We start from the raw sequence: 21,531 nt of genomic DNA on the forward strand, positions 1-21,531 counted from the left end.
CTTCAGGAGCTCGTTAGAAGGATGCTTGATGCATGCTTTCCCCTCTCTGGCTGACTCTTTCTTAAGCCTCTTTCCACAATCAAAGGCCACCAAGCACCTCTCTCCACACTCCTGTTTCTCAGTGGTGGCAGCTGAGCAGTGGAGGGAAGATACCCAAAGTCATGGGGAGAGGGCTTCACCTAGGAAGGCAGGCTGGTACCCTTGCCACCACTGCCATTCTTTTGCCGTGGGTGACCTTCCCTTCTGGACGTGGTGCCCACACTGAGGGCTTGCTGTGCAGTGCTGGTTCTCACATCTGACTTTGGGAGACAGACAGAGATGAATAAGGAACATCATGGGAGGACCAACCAACCACAGATGTCCTGGATACCTCTGCCTCTTGGGGAGGCTTGGGCTCTAAGCCCCAGGATGCTGTCACCAGACTGGGGAAAGGACCTGGGAGACACTTTCTCCATCCCAGCATGGAGGTGGCACTGACAACTACACAAGATTTGCAAAAGGGGTTGGGGGTTTCATTTCGCATCAAAATATAAAGCTTGGACAGGAGTTTGGGGCAGCTTGAAAAAGGTGCTGTGAGATCATGAAATTCTCCAGAGAAGATGGAACCATCCATGGTCCTCTGGAGGCATGGAACACAGTGAGTAAAAAAGCTACCACTTGTCTGCGGGAGCTTAGCCAAAGATCCTTAGGTCCTGCAGACGCTCCTTCCAGGCCCCCTCGGAAATTTGCTACCGGCCCATTACTCTCCGCACCCTTCCCTCCTGCCCGACCCCCATGGAAGAGAAAGTTGCACATGGGACAAGTTAGCACACTCACATCACACTGGGTACCTGGGGACAGACAAGGACACACCCCAGGAGATGCATCTCAGTGAGGAGAAATGTACCCCAAACAACAAGGAGAACTTCTCAAGGAAAAGGGAACAAAAGACAAGAAAGTTTTCATTGTGATCACACTATGGAAAAAAAATACCTTCTGCTCTTTGCAAAAAATGTGTGAAGGCCAAATTTGTGTTTTTCTTTTCTTAAAAAAAAAGGATGTTGCATGAATTAGAATGCAACCAGTATCTTTTTTGTTTGTTTGCTTTCTGCACTTGTTAAAAGAAGGATTCTTTTTTTTTTAAGTACAACACAGTCAGGTACGCGGCCACAAAAGAGTAGCTGTCTTTGGCAAGAAGTCCCGGCCATGGTCCTCTCTGTCACCTTCGGCCCATCTCACTCTGTCTCATGAAGTGGATGTTGCTGGCGCTGTCTGACAGTTCCGGGTACTGCTCCACCGAGATCACGAAGAAGCCGTCGTAGCCTTGAACGCGCCCCGTGCTCAGCGCCTGCTGCTTCTCGCCCTCTGTCCAGGCCCGCAGGCCTTCCTCCCCTGCCCGAAGTCGCTGCTGCTCGCGGGCCCAGGCCTGGCGCACGGCTCTCTGCCGGGCCAGCTCCAGCACCCGTGCCTTCTCCTCATCCGGTGTTGTCCCATAGCGGGTGCTCAAGCACAGCGCCCCGTACTGGAGCTGGATGTCTGTGTAGCGTCTAGTCCTGCCACTGAGCACCGTGTTGATCTGGGACACAGTGACGTTGACCCCGTTCTCCAGGGTTCGCCGCCCCCCGCTGAGGCCCAGGATGGCCAGGTCGCCTTCCGAAGGTCCTGGTTTCACGAAGTAGTGGGTGTCCACCCCGTCAATGGTGAAGTGCACGTTCTCTAGGTAGTGGGCGTTGTTCAAGATGGCAGCCACCCTCCGCCCGTCCTCGTTGGCCACACTGATGATGTCTGTGGTCACTCGGCCATCCTTCAAGGCGAACTTGACCCCTTTGCCAAAGACTGAGCCACTGGATGCAAACTTCTTTGTCTCTGGGGCCTGCTGGCAGCTGGTGATTGTGGAGCCGTAGAGCTGATCAAAACGTTCCAGGGTGACAAAGGCCTTGAGCTGCTTCTGCACTTCACACTGTACCCCGAGAATAGACTGATGGTGGGGGGAGAGAGAGAGAGAGTGAGATAAATGGGGAAAAACTTCCAACGGCCTGGAGAAGCAGCTTACATGACTAAAAGTCAAACCTATACAAATGTATTCACCTGTAGCATCTAGCCCTACTGCTGACCACTAGGACACCCAGCCCTCCTTCATCCATCTATTCACCCTTCCTTCCATTCAGAAGCTGTTCAGGGAGCATCTACTCGGTGCCCAGTCCCTTTCTCGGCACGGGAGATACAACAATGAATCAGACATCATCCCTGCCCTTGAAGAACTCCTCGTTTAGTGGGGAAAGACAGATGTGGCAACAAATAACTACAATCAAATGTGATCAGTGGTGGTCTAAGAGGAGCAATAGTAACAGCTATAGCCAACACGTCGTGGTCTTTGAGCTGAATAATTCACATTCATTATCTCGCTGGATCTTCACAATAACTTTATACAGTAGGGACTGTTATTGTTCTGGTTTTACACCTAAGGAAACTAAGGCTCAAAGAGGTTGTATCTGGCCCACAGTCATACAGACTAGTAAGTACTAGCCACAGACTATTAAGTATTCAAGCCAACATTCGAACCCTGGTCTGTCTGATCCTAGAGGCTCAGTTCAAGGGCTGCTGGAGTCGGGAGGAGCAATCACGGCTCAGGGTGTCTCAGCCTGGAGGCGGAGAAGCAAGGTGAAGGAGATGGGGTTCAAGGACAGGCTCACGCTTGAGTTGGGACTTGGAGGATGAGGGGATGATGTTAGATGCAGGAATGGCGAGGAATGCACTCTTGACAAGAAGACTTAGTAGGATGAAAAGTAGTGATTTACATAAACCCTCTTAGCCTGCTGTATTGCTCTCTGCCATGTTTAGAAATGATTTTCAAGGCGGGCCTCTGTCCGCACAGTGCTTCCTGGGGGCTCCTCAAGTGGCCCCGCTCTTGGCTGCTTTGGGGGACAGGTTGGAAGCCACGTTCAGGCAGGCCCCAGGGCCTTATCAGCAACTTAGAGAAATGGCTTTAGAAAAAGGTCCATCGGTTTCTCACTGAAATTAAGTCCTCTTTATAATTAATAGAACCCTGTCTGTGAACAATTATTTCCTAGAGTTTCACGGAAGCTGGAGTGCTCAACAACAAAGATCTCCAATGCGTGCCAAGGGCAGAAATCAATAATTCATTGACAGGCAAGGTTGGCAAACGGGCCGTCAGAGACTGTGGCTCTGGGAGGGGGTGGAGAAGGGAGCCTGGAGGTAGGGGGTGCAGCTGAGTGGCTGGAAGCGGCCCTGGGAGAACAGTCAGTGCTGTGGGCAGCTGGGCAGTACCTGGAGGGATGGATGGCGGGGATTGGAGAGGGGCAGTGGGGGGGGCTAGGGCCGCAGAGAGAGGACGGGCTTCGTGATCAGACAGACTTGGGTTCTCATCACCTTTCCAGCTCACCTTGGACAAGTTTCTCTCAACTCTGGTCTTATCTGTAAAATGGGGGAAATGGCCGAACTCACAGGGTTGTTTACTTCTTTCAACCATTTGTTCATTCAACAAAAGTTTTCCATGCACCTACTATGTGCGAGGTGGTACGCTGGGTACCAAATAAGACCCAGTACTTGCCCTCTTGGGGCTTAGGGTCTAGTGGAGATACAGGGAAGAAAACAGGAATGAAAAGATAGTGTTGTGAGTGCTTAGCAAGAGGAAGCTATAGGTGCCACCGGAGCACAGAGGTGCAGAATCACATTCTCCAGAGGTCAGGGGAAGGAAACAGCTAGGCTGAGGCCTAATGGAATCCGACTGGAGTAAGAGATATGGATGTGTAAGTTTCTGATCGCCAGCAGTATGCCATCTGGCAACTCTGATTTCCTCCTCAGTCTCTTGTCCCCCTGGTCAGGGATCCCCTGGAAGGCCTGGTCTCTGCCTGATTCTTTCCTGCATTCACTGGGCTCCCGGGGCCTGGGGCCTGGAAGAGCCAGCTCCTAGCACAGATCTTATGAAAGAGGGGGGCAGTGGGAAGAAATGAGCAAATGGATGTCTGAAGTGAGAGGGTGGAATGAAACTGTTTTTAAGGATCTTTATAGCCATAAAATTCTATGAGTCTTTGAAATTGGGTCATAAATGGAAGACAGGGGAAAGTAACATTTTTTTGAGCACCTACAGACAGATCTGGGTTTGAATCCTGCTCTACGTCATCCTTGCTGTGTGGCATTCGAAAGCCTCAGGCATGAAGTCTGTAAAATGAGAACAACGATACCAAGGGATATTTGTGCGTTAATTTATGTAGAATAGGCCAGGTGCGCTGAGGTGCTCAGAAAATGTCACATTTGTATTTCGAACACACCTTCCCTCCTTGTACTTTTGTTCTGGGTTGGGACAAAGGCTCATTTTTTTGTGTGGAACTCCAAACTCAGTGTAACAGACAAAAGTCCTTAATTTGGCTTGTGAGGGCCTACGTGCTGTTACAGCTGGGTCTACAGTGACTTGCCAGTGGCAGGGTTACTAAGTATTTGCTGAACTGTTTCTGGCAGGCACAGTGGACGTACCACATTGGTTTCTATCATTGGCCTAGGCTTTCCTGAAAAGCTGGTGGGACCCATTCCTGTAAAGTCTGGATGGCTTGAGGGGTGGGCAGCCATGTGTGTGAATTACCTTGCTGTTGTCCCACTCCTGAGTTTTCATCTGTGTGTGGATGAGCTCGTAGGATGGTTCCATGGCATCCGTGTCTGGCTTGGGATAGCCGGGAATCACATTGTGAAGCTGGAATCCGAAGGTGAGGAGCCAGCTGTTGACATCTGGGTGGGAGAGAAGCAGAAACAGCCCCACGGAGTCAGTGGACCTCAGAGTGACACATCCCAAGAAAGCAGCCTAGAGTTAGGCTGCAGGGGGGCGGGGTGAGGACCTGGAGAGCTGCTGGGGGGAGAGTCAACAAGCATAGTGGAAACTGTTTCACGGTATGAAAGCTGAACATGGCTCTTGGGACCTAGTGTCCCCTCCCAGGGATGCAGCTGAGAGAGATGTCACCAAAGTAGAACCTGGGTTTCCAGACTCCTCTTACTACTGTCACTCTACCCCGAGGACCTTCAGCTTCGTAGCCAGGGGCAGCTGTTGATGGATGAACACTCCTCCACATCCAGCCCCAACATCAACAGAAGACACAGAGGACAACCAACCCCAAAGGAAAGTTTTTTTTTTTTTTTTTTTTTTTTTGCGGTACGCGGGCCTCTCACTGTTGTGGCCTCTCCCGTTGCGGAGCACAGGCTCCGGAGGCGCAGGCTCAGCGGCCATGGCTCACGGGCCCAGCCGCTCTGCGGCATGTGGGATCTTCTCGGACCAGGGCACGAACCCGTGTCCCCTGCATCGGCAGGCGGACTCTCAACCACTGCGCCACCAGGGAAGCCCAAAAGGAAAGGTTTTAATGAATGACTTTCAAAGAGAAAATTCACTGAAGAAGCAAACTCTTCCTCCTTTCTCCTTTTTGAAGAGATTAGAGCCTCAGGCCTAAATTGCATTGGGCATGGAGGTGGCCTGACCAAAGATCGAAGTTTTTTTCCCCTTGATCCTGACTTTATTTACTCTGGGAGCCTAAGGAAGTCACTTAAGCTCCCTGTGCCTTCATTTTCCAGTCTTTATATTGGACTTGAGGATCTAGCCCCATAGGCGTTGGATTTACTGGTTTTTATAATATTCCTGGGGGTTACTAATTATAAAATACTAGGTATAGGGAAAGGTGGGATGTTGTCATGAGCAACCGGCTCACTGAAGAGTGGAATCAGGAAGCCAAGACTTCAGGAAAAGAAAGAGGATGGAAAGTGTGTCATCAGTTACTTGGCCCTCTGTTGCTGAGTGTCTTTTATGTGCCCAGCTCTGGTGTCACAGATCCTCAGCTTGCACACGCAGGACCCTGAAGGGGAGATGAGACATGGACATGGATAACCTTGACACAGAAAAAACACCTAGAGGAGGGCAGAAGTCTTTCAGTTCCACAGACTGACAAGTCTTCATGAAGAAGGTTGCCTTGAAGCCAGGCAGTGAAAGCTGTGTAAATTTTGTCAGGCTTCGATGGAGATGAAGGCAAAGGCCATTGTATAAGGCAAGGCCTGGAGAGGGGAGGTGAGTATTGGGAGCGTTCGGGTAACCAGAAAGCAGTTCAGCAAGGCAGAGAGAGAACCAGAAAGGAGAATGGCAGCTGGAGAAGGAGGAGCTTGGGATGGCAGGTGGGAGGTGATTTGGGGTCTACAGGAGACAGACAGAAAGCCTGTGTCCCAGCATGGCTCAGCCTTCCTTGGGAAGGGGCAGCTGAAGATGCCAAAGCAGTTGTTGACTAGAGACTGAAATCCAAAGTCAGGAGAAGGCAGGATTTGGAATTAAGTCTCTGAGCCAGCAACTCTGGGTGGTGGGCATTCAGGCCTGCTTTGGGCTTCTTCCAAAGCAGACAGATCCCTGGTCAGGGAGGTTCTTAGGGCCCAGGCATTTGTGGAATTGAGTTCATCCCAGTGATGGGAGTGCCATTTGGGGGGTCATCAACTTCATCCCACATTGCCTTTCCATTCAAGAACTTCGTTCGCCTTTTTCTTTCTTTTCTTTTTTTTTTTTTTTTTTTTTGGTTTTTGTTTCTTCAATGTTCCAGAGCCCCTCTCTTGGGTGTGAAGCCTGGAGGTTCTGACATGGAGGGGTGGTAGAAAAGGAAGCTTGGAAACCCAGATTCTACTTCTAGAAAGATCATAAAAGGGAAAGAACATGGTGAGGCAAGACAAAACTCAGGTCCAAACTCTGGCTCCCAACTTGCGAACTGTGTGATCTTAGCTTAACCTCTCTGAGGTTCAGTTTCCTTATCTGCAAATTCATGGGAGAAATGTTTTTCACCAAGTCATGGAGAAGAATACTAATAGTGTTACCACTTTGGGGCAGCCAACATAGAGCAGGAACTGTTCTGTTTTGTTACATAAATGATTGGATCTAATGTATTTTAAAGTGTCCAGCTTGGTGCCTGGCTCACAGAAGGTTGCCTGTGTTTCCTCAAACCCAAGCCTCCACGTGCCTGGAACTCCATTTCCTCTTTTGTAGTGTGAGGTGCTTGGACCAGTTTTCTCCAAAGTCCCTTTCCTCACTGAGTTTCTAAGTATCTCTGATTCTCTGAATCTTGGTAGATGGTTCTTTGGGAAATTAAAACAAACAGAACGGGGACAAAGAAAAAACCCCTACAAAGCCATTTTGCCTGAGGCTGAGAACTTGCATCTGAATTTGTAGTTGCAAAGTAAAGCTTCTATCAGGAATACTGCAAATTCCCAGGAAGCCAGGGAGCTGAAAAGAGGCCTGGGCCTTAATTACGAGTGATGGAAGGTGGGAAACTTTCTCATTATGTCTTTAGGAAAAATGCTGAAAATTGATTTATTCACTGCTTTTTCTACTGTGCTTTTCTGAAGAGTTGGGAATTTTACTCTTCTTTCCTATGACATCAGAGGTAGACATTTCCCTCAAGTTAAAAAGCTCTTTACTCATCCGTTCGTCCCAGACTTCAGTGTGGCTGCCTGGGACAGTGATGAAAAATAATAATCCCTTTCACACAGCTCTGCACTTTACAGAGGGAATTCAAATCTCTAAGAATGAGGATTTTGGAGTCAGACACAGCAGAGTTCTAACCCCAGGCTTGCCACCCCTTCCTGGGCGGGTTACTTTACCTCTCTGACCCTCACTTTCCGCCTTTGTAAATGGAGTCAGTGGTCCCCATCACACAGGCTACAAGTGAGGGTTAAGTATATGATGGATCAGTGGTGGACATTTTTAAGTTGCCTTCCTAGTGTCCCATTCTGCCTTCTCTCTCTTTTTGGGGTATCCCAAAAACTGTATTTTTAGGGACGCTGACTCCACCTAAGGGCTTAACATTGAAGCATGTGACCTAGGCTAAGCCAATCAGTGCATTCTATCTCCCCAGCCATGCTGGTTGGTTCAAGGGTTGTCATGTGACATAAGCCGCTCCAGTATTATAGGCTTAAGACCCTATCCTGTTTTTGGAAAAAGGTGAGATGCCTTTTTATTGTTGTTGTTGCTGGATGTGAATGAGGCTGCATGTAGCCCACGTGGAAGCTAAATGGTCAAGTTTAGTGAGAATTAGTAGTATCTTGGCTTTTAGTAGTAAAATGTTTTTTTCTTCAGCTACAGTAACCTGCCAAGGCATCTCACAGGAAATTCATTGGAAGATGAGACAGGGGGTGTGCTTAATGCAGACAGATGTAAGACAAATGTCCTCTCAATCGCTTAAGTTTTTCTAGGGCTGGCAGCAAGCTGAGTACGGTGAACGCTGTGAAACCTTGCTGAGATATTCCTGTGCGTCCACAGGCCCCAAGGATGTTTTCATCGCACCTGCTCACCAGTGTGTCCTCTCTTCCTTCCCACTCTTGGGACTCCTGCTCTCGACATGACCATCTGGAATTCTTCCCTGAAAGACGACTCCTCTGTCAGCAGAAACAGGTCCAGACTGGGCCACCCCAGTTTGGGGGCCAGGAAGCCACCACGTCCCTAAGGGGCACTCACGTGGGGCTGTACACATTGCCCTCTCCGCACTTTTGTACGTGCGGTCCCCTCTATCTGGATCGCCTTTTTTCCCATTACCTGGCGAATGTCCACTCGTAAGCGGACCTCACGCGCCAGCTGCTCCCTGGGTAGAACCAGCTGTGTCTCCTCTGTTTCACTGGCCGTCAGCGCAAGCCTCCGCCGTGGGCCCCTCACACTGGACAGCAGTTGTCTGTCTGGCCTCTTGCGAGGTGAACTCCTGGAGGGCAGGGATCATCTTTCTATCCCCAGTGCCTAAAACAGTGGCTGCACAGAGGGGGCCCTTATTGAATGAAGGAAACTGCCTTAAACTATGGGCAGGAGGATTATGTCACAGGACAAAAGACGGGGAGATGACCACGTTTGCAAGTTGTCACGCCCAACTTTTGTCCACCACGAACTCTGTTCTATAACAGGTGCTGGTTTTATCCAGACCTGAATCCCCAGAGCTGCTCTGACTCCTGAGGTCTTCTGTGACTGGCCTGGCAGCGGCTGCTTGCTGGAAGGAGGCTGTTAGAGGCATTTCTGGCATGCGTGACCTATGGGGCATTTTATACTCAAGTTGGTTTCACGGTAGTGGAGACCAAAGCCCACTTTTAAAATCAGACGGTAGGGGAAAGAGAACCAACAAGAGCCAGGCCCTGTGCTAGGCAGGTTATAAAATGTATCTCATTTCACCCCTGCAACCATCCTATCAGGTAAGTATTTATTTCCTATTTGTCTCTCTGTTCTTTGCTCCTTTTTCTCCCTCTTTTCCTACCCTCTTTGATTATTAATTTAGTCTTCATTTTATCTCCACTATTGACTGATAAGCTGTGCCTCTGCTTTATCTTTTAGTAGTTGCTCTAGGATTTACAATATGCATATTTAACTTACCAGAGTCAGGGTAGATATTCTAACTTCAATTTATAGATCAGGAAACTGGAATTCAGAGGAAGTTAAATAAATTTTGTGACTGTCATAGCTTAGAAATGATGGATCTTTCACCTAGTTCTGTCTGTTGCCAAAGTCTGAATTTTCCATCACCTCATCCCAAATAAGAGAACTGAATTCTTCTTTATTTTTTTTTTGTCATACCTTCATTCAACTTATCAGGGACTCATAACCAGCCTGATTGCTGGGTCAGAAACTCTCAAAGTACATTCCAGGGGATGTATCCAGTGAAATATTAGGGTTTCATGGTCAAATAAGTTGGAAAAATAGTGGGTAAATATATGAAACAGTTCTCTTTACTACAGGACTTCTCAGAGCCTTTCATAAGCTGCAATGTATTGTGAAAATTTAAGAACGGTAGTTGCCCTGTCAAATTGATTTGATGCCAAAACCAGTTTTTCCAAAGCATTTCTCTGAACTAGTGTTTCTTCAAAAATACTTTGGAAAATGCTGCTCTAAGAGGAAGTCAATATCTCCCATTACCCCATACCAGCTTTCTCAAGGAAGACTGTCTTTTCAGATGACCAGAGTGATAGTGGTTCCTGCCCTCTGAATGAGCCCTGATCCTCACCTGTCATGAAGCACTTGATGTCCTGAGAGTTACTGATGGGGTTGTTGTTTTTAAACATATAGAGATTAAAAGGCATGATATTGCTGCTACTAAGCTGCTTCCACAACTCGTGGTCTGGGCTAGTCCAGCGACCAGCCAGCACGTCATAATCTCGCCGGCCCATGTGGACGAGCTTGGTGAGTGGATCATAGAGGCCACCGTGGTAGCCAATGATGATCTGGAAGTTGGGGTTGGTGTCCATGTAGATCTCCCCGTAGGCCGTGTACAGGATCTGCTTGATCATTAAGCCCGTTCCACTGAAGACAGCAAGAGGGGTCCCGATGTTGTCACAGGCTATGTAGAACTCATCTCCGCCGCTCAGCTCCATGGCAAAGAGGTGTCCTTGCAGGTCGTAGTAGAGGGATGTGATCTCAGAGCTGGAGTGGTTGTACAGGTGGGTGACCTTGGTAGGACTGGTCAGGTCTGCATAGAAGAACTGCAGGTGGTGGCTCTGGCTGCTCTTGCTGGACACCCGCCGCCCCAGGCCATCGTAACGGTACCTGACGCTCCAGCCACCACCCCGGTTGTAGGCCTTGATGAGCAGGCCCGCTGAGTTGTACTCAAACACATCACTGCCCCTCTGCCTCAGGAAACCGTCCTCGTCCATCTTGTATTGCACGTCACCCAGCCTGGTGATGCGGTCACGGAGGTCATACCGTAGCGGGGTGAGCCGTGCACTGTTCCCGGGGCTCAGTAAGTGCAGGTTCCCATTGAGGTCATAGCTATATCGCCAGAGTGGTTTGTCATTGATGGAGACCGTCTGCAGCTGGCCGTCGGCGTCGTACTCATAGGAGTAGCGGGTGGTGTTGGCATACGGTCCCACCTTCAGCTCCTTCTTAACGACTCGCCCCATGTTATCATACTGGACGGTCATCCAGTACATGAGCGAGCGGAAGATCTCATATTGCACTTCCTTCATCCGGCCATATGCGTCAAAGTGCTTGGTGTGGGTCATGACCGCCGTGGTGATGATCTGGTTAATGTCGTAGTAGATGACACCAAATTTCCCGAACTGCTCCGTCTTGCCCGACACATCGTCATAGCGATAGAGGTCGATGGGCAGCGGAGTCTCATTGATCACGGCCTGCATGCTGGTCACCCGGAAGCTGTTGTCATAGTTGTAGTCAAAGCGGGCGTTGACCATGCCTTCCTCAGTGAAGCGAAAAATCTGGCGGTCGATCAGGGGCCCAATTTGACGGTAGCGGATGGTGCAGGTGAAGCCCTCGTTCTGTAGGTTGATGGTCTTCAGCATGCCGGCGGTCTCGTCGTAGCTGAAGCTCACCTTGGTGGTGTCGTATAGCATCTCGGCTAGCTTGGACAGCTTGCCATACTTGTATATCACCCTGCGGCCGGTGCCCAGGTAGAAGGTGTGGAGGAGGTGCCCATCCTCAGTGAAGTCCTGGATGACTGAGGCGTTGCCCTCGGGGGGCTGGTAGATGTTCCTGTAGTAACCCACTGAGCGGATGGTCTCCAGCGTCTGCCGGGCCACGTTGGGCATGGTCACAGAAGAGAGGCGGTCGTTCTTGTCAAACTCAAAGATGTACTGCCTTTGGCTGTGAAGGAGCAGCACCATGGACTGGAGGGGAAGGAAAACCGAGAGATGAGAAGAGGGTGCTGGGAAGGAAGGGGTGGTCTATGAGCCCAAGACTTAAAGGAAAAGAATGAAAGGTCAAGGAAGCTGGTGGTTCTCTTAAGTTATGCCCAAACCAGAGCTTTTCAACCAGCGCGCCCTAGGATATTGCAATGGGGTACAAATGTGCTAAGACAAGAATTTCTCTCTGCCCGTGACCCTGGCAGGGCCTGGGGCCCCAGAACACTCAGGCCATTTGCCTTCCTATAGTGAGCAGCCTTGTCTGTTTGCCCCTTTGTGGGGCACAAAAATGATGATTTCAGCATGGGATGGGGTTGGGAGCACCGGCCTAAAGTATTTGCAGCAGCCTCTCTCCTGGCTTCCTTGTGCCAGATTCCTTCTCAGATCAATCTTCCTACTCAGGCAAGAATGATTATCCTAAAACACAGCCTGACAATGTCTACTGCCTGCTAAACAACGTCCGTTGACTCCCTATGGCCTACAGGATAAAGACATGTCTGAGAAGGACATTTAAGGTTTTGCATAATTGTTTATGTGGTAACAGGTCATATGCCCACCCGGGGGTGGGGTGGGCTGTGATGGGAATGGGGAAACCTGGTTTCTAATAATGGACTCATTGTGTGGCCCTGGGCAAGTTCTTTCCCTCTGGGTTGGATTTTTCAGTATGTTGGATGACCTCCAAGGTCTCTCTTAGCACTACCACAAAATGCTGCTCTAGGAGATGTGAACACTGCACAGAGTAGGGGAGACAGATCACAGATCAAGCAGAGCCTGGGCCCTGGACAGGTGACCAGGAGCAAAACGTTAAGTAAGGATCTGGGTATCAGAACTGGGGCATGAAATACAGACTGTTTCAGGAATAAGTCAGTAGATAAAAGGTCTCAAGGCATCTGGGCATTAAAGTTAGCATTTTCTCTTATTTGGGACCAACTTTTGATTTCAGGCCCTTTCTGATTCCAAGTCCCTGGGATGAACTGAATCCTGACCTGAAGCAGAAGGGACATACTAAGGCCACACCTAGCACTTGAAGCTCAGGATTAAGCACCTCTTGCTTAATACTAATCCCCAGGCTTTTGCCTTGTTCTCTGTGACCAGATCACACCAAGAGCCCTAGACCTGGGAGCAGACCCCTGCCTGGGTCTGGACCTGAAATCCTGCTCTGTAAGTCCAGATAGTGTTTGGGTCTAGCTCCAGCCTATTGGGTGTGACTTCCACATTCTCCTGCCCCAGGACCCCCCACTTACCACCCCATCACCATAATCCATCCGTACGCCACCCGGGACCCCCTGGCACGCTGATGCGGATTTTCCTGAACATTTCCTTTTGGAGACCACATGGGTCAGATCCATCCCACTGAGGTCAGCAGGCTGGGCCTGGCCATGGGTTGAGCCACAGTGATGGATCTTCTATATGGCAAGGCCAGTGATGGAGGGCGACAGACACCTACCTTCTCTAAGTACGTGTAGCTCCAGGTCTTCCCGTCAGCAAAGATCCTAGATGTGATGCGACCCGCCTGATCGTATTCCATCCTCTCAGACATGATGCCCCTCTGGACGCCAGCAATGTGGCCCCCTGGGGAGTAGGTCACGTTGACACCATTCAGCCTGCTGCTAGGTGACCAGAGGCTGGGCCGCCCGGCCTGGTCATACAGGATGCGGAGGGTGAACTTGCGGTGGTCGTCATAGATCTTCTCTGTGCGTGTCACACGGTCAAAGTCCAGAGACAGGAGGTTCCGGTTGTGAACCTGGGGAAGGGGTAGGAGGAAAGAGAGAGTTAACCTAGACACTGAGAACTTGGTCTGAGAAGCTCCCGAGGAGAGGAGGCAGCACAGGTCGTGGGTGTCAACAGACAAGGGTTTGGGTCCTGGCTCTGTCCTTGTCAGCTCTGTGAAGTTTCCTCATCTGTAAAATGGGAATAATCATGCCAAGTATATAGGGCTGATGTGAGGATAAAGACAATGCAGATGCTGGGTGAAGAGTAGTGGAAACGATTACATCATTTCCTAATATGATTCTCCTAATGAGGATAGAAAGGCAGATCCTTCCTGACTCCCTCCTGAAAAGGGAGAGGCCACGTGGGCCCTGCAAATCAGTGCCTGACCCCATTTATTATGTGCCAGTGTTTGCACTCGTGTTTGATACCAGGGGGACCACAGTCAGGGACGGGCTCCAGGTCCCATGGCTGGTGAGTGACTGAGTCTGGATTTGACTCTCACCACCGCAACGTGCCAACATATGATGTGTGGTCCTCTGAGCAAGTCCAGCCCTTCTTAGGGCTTTGGACTCCCTGTCCCCTCTGGGGTCTCTCCTGCCCTCTGCCACCACAATTTGGGCTTCTTGGTCACCTCAGTTAGCTCCCAAGACATATTCTTCTTCCTGGAGGCCCTGGGAGGCAGTGTATGTTTGAGTCTGGGACGGCTTCTCTGACTGGGGGTTGCCAGGAGACACTGTCCTAGGTTTTGGAACATTTTGCTCCTTCCTCTAGACTCAGGAGCCCATTGTATGATCTCTACCTGGGCTGCGAGGTCAGCACACAATTCAGTTTCCTTTCAGAGTCAGAAATACAGGGGTTCCACAGGGGTAGCAGTAAACCAAGGTTTTTCACAGTTTAGTTACGAAATATACTTCAGAGGCCTGTTTCTGTATTTGGATCCACCCCTTAGGGGTGCCAGTTGTCCCTGAAACACTGCCCGGTACTCTGAATCTAGAATGCTGGTTCCCTCTAAGTGGTGCTGGGCCTGGTGGGGCATTTGGGCATATTTTCGGACTCTTCCATTAGTTACTGGTTAAGTTTGACAAGTAGGTAAGAAGGCCCAAGAGGAAAGCAGACAATGCAGGCCATATGATGCCAACCTGCACATATGGATTAAGGTAATGAAAGGCCCTCTGGGGCCCTGTGTGGTAGAAAAGGGCTCAAGTCTAGGAATCAGGCCAGGAGTCCAGCCTCAACTCTGTGACCGACTTTTCTGTGTGACCTTGGGCCAGTGCCTTTCCCTCTCTGAGTCTCTATTTCTTCCCCTGTGAAACAGCAGGGCTGTTGTGAGGACTGAAGAAACCTCAGTAAATGACCTAGCGGAGCGCTGGGCATATAGAAGGTACTGAGTTAATGGTTGCAGTTATTTCCATTAAATGACAGCAAATGATCGTGGTCATTCTCAGAGGAAGTAGAGACATGTGTGTCTCCCCTTTCTCCCCAAATTCTAAAGCCTTGAAAATCAGGATTTATAATGATGGTGCTGAGACGACTTTAGCTGTGAATGGCCTGGTTAAAATAAGGTTGCCTTCCCAGGGGTAATCAAACACAACTGCAGGAGCAAAAACAGTGTGGCAGACAATTCCCGTGAAAAATCAGAGGTGTTGGAGGCTGAAGCTGTGTTCTTTGCGGAGAGGGCAGGAGAAGATGTGGGGTCTGCACCACCAACAGTGATGGGGACCCTTTTAAAGCATCTTTGGGAAGGTCCCTTGTGACTGCCCCCAAGGTGGTACTACCAAGCCAGCCACCCCCCTCACCTCCTGGAGGACCCCCAGTGAAGAGGATCTACACCTCTGCTGCAAAATTAATAAAATTGAATTAAGCAGCTCACTGGGGAACGACCTAATGCTTCCTGTGCTCAGCAGTGGCAGCAATGAGATTATTTTACATCCTTCTTTCTTAAAAAAAGTTCCCAGTTGTATAAAAAATGAGCTCCATTATGGGGAGGTGCACCCGGCTAACATTTTAATTCCACATGCCGCCACTGTGGGTGGCCATTTATTTTGGGAGGACTCAAGAGATGCGGCCGCCCAACTGGAGTGTCATTCATCTCAGGCTCGGAGAGGGACCAGTTAGTGCCTGGGAAACTTTTGGTCCAGTTCACATGGCAGAGAGGAAATCCTAATAGCACTAATTGCTGCCATTTATTGAGCACCTGGGGTCTTCCAGCACTGGGCTAGATGCTTCAAATATATCATCTGGTTTCTGCAGAGGAATCTGAGGCTCAGAGGAGCTGCTCAAGGCTACACATGTGGCCCAGGCAGGAATAAACCCTGGTCACACTTTCTACTTAGCTCACTGCCTCAGATGTGTATGAAGGGCTCCTGGAGAATTCACACAGGGGGCTCAGTGAAGCCAAGGATGGTGTCCCACAGAGAACAAAGAAAGCTAGGCCTTCTCTGGGGAGCCAGTGGAAGGCTGTTTCCCACATTAGATAGTTGCTTGAGTTCTTGACTGTTGAGGAACACAGGAAACCTTGTTGTCTGGGCTCTGGTTGTGTGACATTGAATAAGTAACTTACTGTTTCTGTATCTGTTGTGAGAATGACACTATGAGACAGGGTGCCTATTTCTAGTCATTACTGCCGCCCAGCTGTGTGAATCGGGAAAAATCCCTTTTCTCTCTGGACCCTGGTTATCCCATGCATGAATCAGGGGCTTAAGTGAACTTTCTTTGTGAGAAAGGGCAGGGGGCTCAAGACAGCCCTGGCCGTGCTGCATGAGGATGCTTCTGTGGCTTTTAGGAGTCAGGAGCATGTGGCTCAGTCCTGTGGTACCCTGCAGCTCAGCAAGTCTCCATGGAGCACCTGTGGTCTGCAAGGCACTGTGCTGAAAGCCAGGTCTGGGTCCTCTGTTTTCACTCTCCCCATTGCCTTCCTTTCTGAAGTTGGAAGGAAAAGAAGCTGGGCAATCTGGCCCTGGGGCAGAGGCCACACTATAGAGACATGGGAGTCAGGCAGAAAAAGGGCCGGTTCAGGGCATCCACACACTAAAAAGTGCTCTGAGATGCCACACTGCAGATGCCAATGCCCTGGCAGTGACAGCTACGGTGGTGGGGTCGTTCTGCTGTCTTAGGAAGGATAACTCTGCCTGGAAGGAGAATGTGGCTTAGGTTCCAAAGAGCTAAACTGACTCTTGGTACATGTTAGCAAAAGAAATAACAATAACAGTAATAAGAATAACAATAAAAGGACAATTAGAATAGGTATTACTGACCACTTATTATGTGCCAGACTGTATAGGGCACTCTATGTATTATTTCTAATCCCTGTAGCGACTTGTAAATTGGTTTGATCTTCCCCATTTTATGGATAATGAAATTGAGGCTTTACGAGATTACGGATTTGCCCAAATTCACTCAGGGAATAATAGAAGCCGGAAGCCTGACTAACATCAAAGCCAGTGATCGTTTCACTAGCACGACTGAAAAGATACATGAGCCTCTTGTTGTGTGTAGTCGCTTAATTTACTTTCCCCTTTGCAGATGAAGAAACTGAGGCCCAGGAACACCTTCTCCCCGGGACAGTTTCAAGAAGAGTCCAGTTCTCAGATGCCTCCTCCTCCTTTCCCCCCAGGATCCACCCACCCCCAGGGGCTGAGACCTGCTGGAGGCTGTGCTCACCCGAAGCCGGCGCCCGAAGACGGTGACCTGGCCGCGAGCCTGCTCCTTGCGCTGTCGCCACTCCACCAGGTTGAGGCCGTTGTCGATGGGCAGCGTGACGTTCCGCTTGCCCACGGTGGGGTTGACGGTCCCGGCCAGCAGGTGGGGCTCCGTCTGCAGGGCCACCTCCATGCCGTTGGCCAACAGCAGCCGCAGGGAGCCGTCGGCCCCGATGTAGTAGCTGTTCCGGACCTGGTCTGAGGGAGAGAAGAGGGATGGACTCTGCTCAGGAGGGTGGAGGACGGAGGGAGGTGTATGTACAGCAGAGGCAGTGGTGTGGTCTTTAAATGGGTTTATGTTTCTGACTACAGGAACAAAACACTGTCATTGAAGAAAACTAGGAAAATACATGGAGGTCCATGAGTTCAATACCCAAAGGAAACCACTGTAAATAATTTGGTATATTCCTAGATTTTAGGATATTTCTGAATACATTTACAGTGAAAAATGGTTGCTTATGGAGGTTTTTCACTGATCACTGTATCATATCGTTGAATATTTCCATAAATGTTTTTCTTAATGACTGCATGTTATTCCATTGCCTGGAAATACCAGAATTTATTTAACGAGCCCTAAAATAGATATTCTGATTATTTCCAGCTTTGCATAACTACAGGTAGCACTGCAGGTTAATATATTTTAATCATTATGCTAAGTGAAAGAAGCCAGACTCGAAAGGCCAGATATTGTATGCATCAGTACATTTATATGAAATGTCCAGGATAGGCCAACTCACAGAGACAGAAAGTAGATTAGTGAGGGAAAGGGAGAATGGGGTGTGACTGCTAATGGGTATGGGGTTTCTTTTGGGGGCCGATAAAAAAATTTCTGGAATTAGTGGTAATGGTTGTACAACTTTGTAAATATGCTAAAAACTGCTGAATTATACTCTTTAATAGGGTGGATGTTATAGTATGTGAATTATATCTTTATTATATTTATGTTTATTATATTTATATTTATTTATTATATTTATAATTATATCTTTATTAAAAATATACATTTTGGATAAATTAATGTCTTCATTTGGGGTTATTTAATCAAAACAGACTCCTAAATGTAGGATTACTAGAGCACAGGGTTGAACATTTTTAAGCCGCTCCCACTAGGGTAATAACACTCTTTGCAACAAGGTGAAAATAAGTACAATATGTATATCAATGACAGGATGCCAAATATATATATATATGTTTTAAATTGCTGTCATATATACATATATGTGTGTGTATGTCATATATGTGTATATGACAATGATTTAAAAACAGGCTTCAGTCTGAAATTTTAAATCTGATTAAAACATTTTAGTTAGCATCTTCTAGCTAACAGAACCTTCTGGAGAAAAAGTAAATTTCAGCTGTAAAATGCACCCTGTGTTCTTTTCTAAAAATGGAAACATTTGAGTGTGCGCTGCAGTCACCTGCCTCTTGCCCCTCCTTGGCTGTTGCTTCTGCCTGCACTGCCCCTATGTTTAATGAATGCTAGCCCAAGCCCTTCCTTCAAGACTCTGCTTAAACGTCATCTCTTCCCAGAAGCTTCCCTTGTTCCTCTGGTTGGAACAAATGCCTCCCCCTCCCTTAGCCTCTTTATTGGTCTCATTAGTGGTCCTGCAGCTGAGGGGGAGCGGGGTTCACCACTCTGTGAGTGAATGAATTCTCAAATACCTAAGTGCCTACCGTGAAAGGCACTATTGCACAGAGATAAAGAGCATGGAGTCTGGCGCCAGGCTGCCTGGGTTCAAGTCCCAGCTCTGCCGCCCTCTTCCTGCAAGACCTTGGGCAAATTCCTTAGGCTCTCATGCCTCGGTTTCTTTATCTGTACACCGGGGATGATAACTGCTCTGTTACCTCACAGGATTAAGCAGGATAATGAATATGAAGAGCTGAGAGCGGTACTGCACACCTAGTGCGTGTTACGTAAATGTTACCTGTTACTAGTTGCATGTGCCTGGCGCTGTGCTGGTCACTGGCACATCTATCTCTTGTCATCTCTCCTCTATCTTCACCGCCCCATTTCACACACCTGTCAGAGTGAACTTTTCTAGTACCGATCATGGTCCTTCAATAGGTCCCCCTTACTTTTAGATCAGTGCTTAACAGAATGTGTTCTAAAGCCTATGTGTCTGGGTCCAAATACCCAACTAGTTGGGTGACTTTGGATAAGCTACTTAACCTCTCGATGCCTTATTATCTTCATTTGGAAAATGGAGATATTAATAATATCTCAGAAGGTTGTTGTGAGGATTAAAAAGGATGATGAATGTAAAACACTAAAAATATACTTCATACTGAGTAAGTGCTCAAAATATTAGCTATCAGTATTATTATTGCATGTGCTCAGTAAATATTTGCTGGATGGAACTAGATATATACTAGGCTACGTCAAGCAATAAGGATGTGGTTTTTGTAGGTAACCCTCACTGAATCTTCCCTTCTAGGATGGCATCAGATCAGCCTCTCTCTCTCCCACCCCCTTGCCCCCATCTTTCTCCCTTTCTCTCTCACGCACGCAGAATTCTAAAATCTGCCTCAAACTTGCTATGCATGATTCACTGACAATCTGTGTTTTACTTCCTTTGAACAGTGAAAAAGCCTGTGTCAGTTTATCTTTTAAAGCTGCTCCTTGCTGAATTTACATATGTCCATTAATGGTGACTTCGGATGGAACAGCATCTGTCGAGGCCCATCTCAAACGATCCCCATTTAATGTGAGCTGTGACTTCCCAAGGCTGCTGTTCATTAGTAGCTACTTCTTATTGCTTCCCATAGTTCAGACGTAAGATGAAACCAGAAGAGCTTTTAACGAAGACTCTACTGAGGGGGCTGCAAAACTGAGGATCTGAGCCTGGTACGAAAGGAGAGTTTGGCAGAGGTCCCAAAGAAGAAAAAGAGGTACCACGTTTCCTGGATTCTTAGATGTACTTTTCCTTTTCACGTTTTAATGTTTCTGAATTTGGAATGTGTCTTAAGTCTTTGTATGGATTTTGAGCAGTGTCTCTCCCCACCCCCCCCACCTGAAAAGTTGTTATTAAATCGATGGTACATTTTAAAACTGAGGAGATGTGGCACTTCTGAATTTAAAAAGTTGTCTAAATACTGGAAGGCCTACATTAACTTTTGAGACAAATGCTGAAAGCCGGCTTAGACGTATGGAGTACAGCAGACAATTCTTAACCACAGGGAAGAACACAGGCTTGAAGGATGCGATGTCCGCATGTCATCAGCCGCACTGCTGTTCTTGGTCAGGCAGAACCCTGGCTGGTTTGGAACTGGTACCTTTTCTTGCCAATAACCCAGCCAGAGCATAAATACCTAGGGTCTGCCATTGCTAAAGGTGTTTGGTGGGGAAGGAATTCCAGGGCTTGATTTCTCTTTCTTTGACTGAGAGCCGCTATTGTTCTTTGGGCTTTGGTAAAGGCACAGGACCACATTTGGGAAGAAAAATGGTTGTGAAAATATATGGTTATTTTCTTATGGTAAATCAAAATGCCTGTTAATTAATTAATCCAACAAGTACTTTCTAAGCAATACTATGTGCCTGGCCCATGCTGGTCACTCTATGTATACTGTCTAAAGAAACTGTCTAAGAGGAGATTGGTTCAAGATGGTGGAGTAGAAGGACATGCTCTCACTCCCTCTTTTGAGAGCACCGGAATCACAACTAACTGCTGAACAATCATCGACAGGAAGACACTGGAACTCACCAACAAAGATACCCCACATCCAAAGACAAAGGAGAAGCCACAATGAGACAGTAGGAGGGGCGCAATCACAATAAAATCAAATCCCATAACTGCTGGGTGGGTGACTCACAAACTGGAGAATAATTACACCACAGAAGTCCACCCACTGGAGTGAAGGTTCTGAGCCCCACGTCAGGCTTCCCAACCTGGGGGTCCGGCAATGGGAGGAGGAATTCCTAGAGAATCAGACTTTGAAGGCTAGCGGGATTTGACTGCAGGACTTTGACAGGACTGGGGGAAAGAGAGACTCCACTCTTGGAGGGAACACACTAAGTAGTGTGCACATCGGGACCCAGGGGAAGGAGCAGTGATCCCACAGGAGACTGAATCAGACCTACCTGCTAGCGTTGGAGGGTCTCCTGCAGAGGCAGTGGGTGGCTGTGTCTCACCGTGAGGACAAGGACACTGGCAGCAGAAGTTCTGGGAAGTACTCCTTGGTGTGAGTCCTCCCAGAGTCTGCCATTAGCCCCACCAAAGAGCCCGGGTAGGCTCCAGTGTTGGGTTGCCTCAGGCCAAACAACCAACAGGGAAGGAACCCAGCCCCACCCCTAAGCAGTCAAGTGGATTAAAGTTTTACTGAGCTCTGCCCACCAGAGCAACACCCAGCTCTACCCACCACCAGTCCCTCCCATCAGGAAACTTGAACAAGCCTCTTAGATAGCCTCATCCACCAGAGGGCAGACAGCAGAAGCAAGAAGAAATATAATCATGCAGCCTGTGGAACAAAAACCACATTCACAGAAAGATAGACAAGATGAAAAGGCGAA

At 48.5% G+C, this 21,531-nt stretch overlaps 1 protein-coding gene across 4 annotated transcripts in view; it reads right to left on the bottom strand.

Moving 5' to 3' along the window:
• Window positions 1-1,192: 1,192 nt before the first annotated feature.
• The window catches only part of TENM4 (teneurin transmembrane protein 4), a gene marked incomplete at its 5' end in the record, with an annotated part of 389,850 nt that continues 369,511 nt past the window's right edge, over window positions 1,193-21,531 (bottom strand). For all 4 annotated transcript variants that reach the window (XM_081239120.1, XM_081239119.1, XM_081239118.1 and 1 more), the window contains 5 exons: window positions 1,193-1,957; window positions 4,580-4,722; window positions 9,984-11,598; window positions 13,061-13,357; window positions 16,987-17,222. In XM_081239120.1, coding sequence (XP_081095246.1) covers window positions 1,199-1,957; window positions 4,580-4,722; window positions 9,984-11,598; window positions 13,061-13,357; window positions 16,987-17,222 — 3,050 coding nt within the window. In that variant the 3' untranslated portion in view covers window positions 1,193-1,198. The remainder of the gene's footprint in view (window positions 1,958-4,579; window positions 4,723-9,983; window positions 11,599-13,060; window positions 13,358-16,986; window positions 17,223-21,531) is intronic.

Source organism: Mesoplodon bidens (assembly GCF_964165515.1).
Source record: "Mesoplodon bidens genome assembly, chromosome: 7".
Taxonomy (NCBI): domain Eukaryota; kingdom Metazoa; phylum Chordata; class Mammalia; order Artiodactyla; family Ziphiidae; genus Mesoplodon; species Mesoplodon bidens.